This window comes from Oncorhynchus mykiss, chromosome 13 (genome assembly GCF_013265735.2).
Source record: "Oncorhynchus mykiss isolate Arlee chromosome 13, USDA_OmykA_1.1, whole genome shotgun sequence".
In the NCBI taxonomy this organism is placed as follows: Eukaryota; Metazoa; Chordata; class Actinopteri; order Salmoniformes; family Salmonidae; genus Oncorhynchus; species Oncorhynchus mykiss.
The window spans coordinates 33,541,658-33,547,364 of NC_048577.1; the positions used below are offsets into that span (position 1 = coordinate 33,541,658).

General features: G+C 41.7%; 1 protein-coding gene across 1 annotated transcript; it reads right to left on the reverse strand.

Annotated features, from left to right (window-relative positions):
- Positions 1–1,453: 1,453 nt before the first annotated feature.
- On the reverse strand, positions 1,454–3,874 carry gngt2a (guanine nucleotide binding protein (G protein), gamma transducing activity polypeptide 2a). The gene is made up of 3 exons (XM_036942619.1): positions 3,765–3,874; positions 2,149–2,238; positions 1,454–2,003 (listed from the first exon to the last, which is right to left on the reverse strand). The coding sequence occupies exons 2-3, from the start codon at positions 2,230–2,232 to the stop codon at positions 1,875–1,877; spliced, it is 213 nt and encodes a 70-aa protein (XP_036798514.1). The 5' UTR covers positions 2,233–2,238; positions 3,765–3,874; the 3' UTR covers positions 1,454–1,874.
- Positions 3,875–5,707: the final 1,833 nt, after the last annotated feature.

A 5,707-nucleotide genomic window follows, 5' to 3' on the forward strand; every position in this document is an offset into this window, starting at 1 on the left:
TAAACAATGGATATGTAGCTTTTTGCACACAAAATAAATCTGAGAACAGTAATATTTTACACACATATGAAGGTACCCAAAAGCAATAATATCTGATGAAAAAAACACAAATGTGAAAAATTGGTGTATACTGTATATCGTTTTGAAAATAAACCTTTCATATCTTCCTCTTTTTTGTTTACTTATCAAAGCAAAATGCTTTTTATATTATCACATTATTATTACAATGTTTATTTAAATTTGTATTCATATTAAAAAATATTTTCCTGGCATGGTTTAGAGGGCAAGTTAAACACCAATTAACACCATTCTGTGTGATCACCTTCAACCTATGGTGAAGTACTTCTATCCTGATGGGAGTGGCCTCTTCCAGGATGACAATGCCCCCATCCACAGGACACGAGAGGTCACTGAATGGTTTGATGAGCATGAAAACGATGTAAACCATATGCCATGGCCGTCTCAGTCACCACATCTCAACCCAATTGAACACTTATGGGAGATTCTGGAGCAGCACCTGAAACAGCGTTTTCCACCACCATCAACAAAACACCAAATTACGGAATTTATTGTGGAAGAGTGGTGTCGCATCCCTCCGATAGAGGGAGGATGACCCAACACCCTATTTATTAAGATACTTTATGTTGGTGTTTATTTTATTTGTACCTGTATATGTTTCCTTTCTCTAATCACCATGACTATTATTCATTTTTTACTGTTATTGTTGTCATTATCTCACTTTGATTTAGCAACAGTAGTTTTGCCATTCATGCAGAGAGAGAGAGAGAGAGAGAGCGAGCGAACGAGAGAGAGAGAGAGCGAACAAGAGAGAGAGAGAGCGAGAGAACGAGAGAGAGAGAGAGAGAGAGAGAGCGAGAGAACGAGAGAGAGAGAGAGCGAACGAGAGAGAGAGAGAGCGAACAAGAGAGAGAGAGAGCGAGAGAACGAGAGAGAGAGAGAGAGAGAGAGAGCGAGAGAACGAGAGAGAGAGACCACTTATTTGGATAGTCCCAAGTGGATGTTTTGTAGTTAACAACAACTTTCAACATCATTTCAACTAACTATCTACTAACCTTAACCCTTACCTTTACCCTAAAGGTAACTGTTACCCTAACCTCAACCCTTACCCTTATTCTAACTCAGCAAGCTGTTTGATATCAAGAGATAGTTTGTCAACAGTTTGCCCATCCGTATGGGACTATCCGAATAACGTCTGACTGAAAACGAAAGGTGAGTTTGAATTCTTACAATTCAACGTTCTAGTTCAATGGGACTGTATCCGTTCACAGTGACATATATCAGACATCAACCCACCTTCTGATCAAAATGTTGATTTCTAAAACATACATTACAACTTGATAGAATCAAGGGATACGTGCAGCATGAGACGATCCATGTTCATATGAGGTGCAAAACAAGGGAGAAGTCACAGAGAGAACCAAGAGACGTCGAAGACACTGCTGTAGTGGATACACTTTATTTACAAGCCAAACAAAACCAGGTCAGTGGGTGCACTTGGAACATTCCGGAGCCTGTTTGGAAGCTCTAGAACCGCCAGAGATAACTGACAGGTGAGGAGGTTAGGGTCATAGATCGTCAAAGAGAAAGGAAGGACACCATCGTAACCAAATGATCCCTCCTGTCCCCTGAACTGTCCCCGGATAAATCTCCTCCTCCTGAGGTGACCTTTGTGTAGCCCAGTCAGTGTGCAATGTTGTGTTGTCCAAAACTGGCTAACCTAGTGGAAGTCTCTCGTGTGGGTAGTCACATGGGAACACATGGCTAACTTACTGCAGCTATGTACCACTCTTCACAGTGCTGAAAAGGCTGAAACTGACAAATACATATGATGTTTTTCCCTGTGTCCCTGTGTGCTAGGTGATTATGCAGCCTCCCTTCTCAGGCTTGTAGGGGTTCTTATCATCTGGTACTCCTGTTATCAGGAGGTCGGTACCAGACGCAGCCTCACACCAGTCCATGATGTCCTTGGATGTCTTGGACACCTAAGAGAAACGGAGAGGGGTCAATAGAAGTTTGGATTCTTTCAATGCAGCATTCTAATTCAGTTCAATGGGACTGTGTCAGTTTGCAGGGATGCCTTTGTTATACTACAGAGCTTCTCTACGTGGACCCTTTGATGGTACTTACAGGCTCCCTGGGCGTTGAGACCTCTTTCTTCAGCTGTTCCAGCTCCATCTTAAGGATGTCAATGTCTGACATATCCCGAGCCATCTTTCCCTGAGAAGGAAGGAGGGGAGAGGACCCATGAGAGAAGGCACACAGAATAAACAACAAACATTCACCATGCTATAACAAGTACCTCTTATCTTGTTGCTTGTCAATATTGATCATAATTCATCCAAATCCATTTGAGGGTCTTTGGTATTTGTGAATGACTTCACTAATTAAACAGGTTGGCATGCTTGTTTGAAATTCTTCTATCTGTCTTCAACAAAGTGGCTTCAATGGGTAAGCCCATGAACCCAGGTCTTAATCTTCACCTTTCAAATCCATGTAATTCCTCTTTCTTAGGAATCTCATGCTGGGATGACCGGTCCAAGGCACCCTGGCCTGTTTTCTATTGCATGTGTGGTAAAATAAACCTATGAGGTCACAACAAGCTAAAGAAGGTTGCAGAACAGGATTATCCAATAAGAACGCACCCTATGCATTGTCTAACTTTGTATGGCTAGTTGCCAGGAATTCTACTCTAATAATATCTTGCTTTTAAGTAGAGTTGATCGCTATGGGCGTGCACTGACACAGTAAAAGATGTCTTAGGTAGAGGGATGGCCAATTTTGATGGGGTAGGGGCCACAACAAATGTGAACTGATCATGACGGGCCGCAGTGGTTCGCTGGTCCCTTGACAGTGGGTCTCTTGACAGCATAGAGACATTCTAAACATTTTGCCATGGGGGGGGGGGGGGGGTGAGAATACACCGACTGAGTTCCAAAATATATACAGTTTATACTATATTTTTGGGGGAGGGAAATTCATCCGCTGGCCTACAAAAGGGGAACCTTAGATATCTGACTGTATGAACAAACCAGTGAACTTTTGACTTATCTGTAGTCCTTGTTGACTCTTCCCTATCCTGAAAGAATCTATCATACAACTGATCTTTTTAAATACATAAAGGCTATGTGGTTGGTGTTCTTTATTGGGTCCTACTTCAACCCTAGCCTCTACCAACACACTGTGCCAACATAATCAGGCAACCAACCAAACCGAGCAATTACATGTCACATGAACAATCATAGCAGGTAAGGGAGCCACTGTGACAGTGGGTGGTGCAGACAACAGCTTTATTACATTGTGACTTCTAGCCACGCTGAGCAAACACACACTGCATTCATCCATTAATTTCTGTCCCAAACAAGGCCATTGTTTGGGACAGAAATAGAAGAGCACAGACAGAAATTCAGTCCCCCCCAAAAAAAGACCTCAGACATCACTCAATCTAAAAAAAGAGACAGAGTTATGTCTAACAACATTGAAAACAACTCGAAGGGGGTCAATTATACAAATAATTGATCGTATTAGAAATGTGATACTACATCAAATGTAGTAGTGTGGCTTGTTGACTCCGGTCAATTTTTTAAAAATCCAATCCTCAATAAAAATTCTAAAAGTTGTTCTAAATGCATACTATTTAATTCAATGAATTGCTCAGATGAGCTAGATTCTCCCTGAACACTGGTCCAGGCTAATGGCCAAGACTGTAGTTAGTCGCTACATCCTCTCTTCAGGCCGACACTCACCTATTGGTTGTGGGGACAGTCGATGCAGGGAAATTGTAGTCTCTCGCCCTCTATGGAACCGCTGCGATTGGGTTGTCTCCCTCCTGAGTTCAACTGGCTTACCCTGTCCCTCACCTCTCCTCTTCAGGGCGTTCTCCAGATGGCACGATGGCAGATTGGGAGGAGACTATTGCACAACCCCCCCCCCCCCCCCCCCCCCCCCGTTCCTAATCAGATTAGTCTATAATAATTAGCTGCGCCAAATGTCAACCTCAAATCACATATGACCTTTGAGTGTCACAGGAGGACAGAGAGAGAGTTTCTGCTTCAGACAAATGCTCACAATGCCAATCCTGACCTTTATCATGGGGTTCAAAGTTTAAACTGGCCCCAGATCTGTGCTTATTATAAGAAACTTCCAACCTCACCTGGGTCACTCTCAGAGGTCAAAAACGGGAGTAATATGAGCATTCTGAATGACCAGAAAATAATTTTAAAACAGCCAGGCCCACCGACAGACCTTCATTCACATACGGTCTGAGCCCCAAACTCAGGCCCCCAATTCAGTCAATTGATTTGGAAAGGTAAACTGCACTGGGTTCACTCAGAATTTTAACTCTGTATTGTAAGGACAGGTGAGGATTGTGATGGATTTAATTGGGGGGGAGGGGTTAGAGTTAAGATATAATTAGAGAAGAGATGATAGTAAGAACATGTACAGTATAAGACCTATATACTATATCATAGGCATACTGTTTAATAAATATTCTTAGGGATCTGTGTCCCTTCCACGGTACGGTTGAGCTAACATAGAACCTCATGCTAATCTCATTAGCCTAAGTAACAAGAACATTTCCCAAGACATAGACATATCTGATATTGGCAGAAAGCTTAAATTCTTGTTAATCTAACTGCACTGTCCAATTTACAGTAGCTACTACAGTGAAGGAATACCATGCTATTGTTTGAGGAGAGTGCACAATTTTGAACATGAAAAGTTATTAATAAACAAATTAGGCACATCTGGGCAGTCTTGATGCAAAATTTTGAACAGAAATGCAATGGTTAATTGGATCAGTCTAAAACTGTGTGCATACACTGCTGCCATCTAGTGGCCAAAATCTAAATTTCACCTGGGCAAGAATAATACATTATGGCGGCAGATAGTCTAGTTGTTAGAGTGTTGGACTAGTAACCGAAAGGTTGCAAGATCGAATCCCCGAGCTGACAAGGTAAAAAAAAATCTGTTGTTCTGCCCCTGAACAAGGCAGTTGAACTACTGTTCCTAGGCCGTCATTGAAAATAAGAATTAGTTCTTAACTGACTTGCCTAGTTGAATAAAGGTCAAATAATTTGTTTTACAAATAATACATCATGGCCTTTCTCTTGCATTTCAAAGATGACGGGTACAAAAAAAATACAAAAGAACGGTTGTTTTTTTTCTTTGTATTATCTTTGACCAGATCTATTGTGTTATATTCTCCAGAGGGTGGTGCGGTCTGCACAAAACATCACCGGGGGCAAACTACCTGCCCTCCATGACACCTACAGCACCCAATGTCACCTGTTCACACCGCTATCATCCAGAAGGCGAAGGTCAGTACAGGTGCATCAAAGCTGGGACCGAGAGACTGAGAAACAGCTTCTATCCCAAGGCCATCAGACTGCTAAACAGCCATCACTAACTCAGAGAAGCTGCTGCCCACATTGAGACCCAATCACTGGACATTTTAATGAATGGATCACTAGTCACTTTTAACAATGCCACTCTATATAATGCCACTTTAATAATGACTACATATCTTACATTACTCATATCATTTGTATATATTGTATTGAAACCCAATCACTGGACACTTTAATAAATGGATCACTAGTCACTTTAAACAATGCCACTTTAAATAATGCCATTATTTGTTAGATATTACTGCACTGTTGGAACTAGAAGCACAAGCATTTTGCTA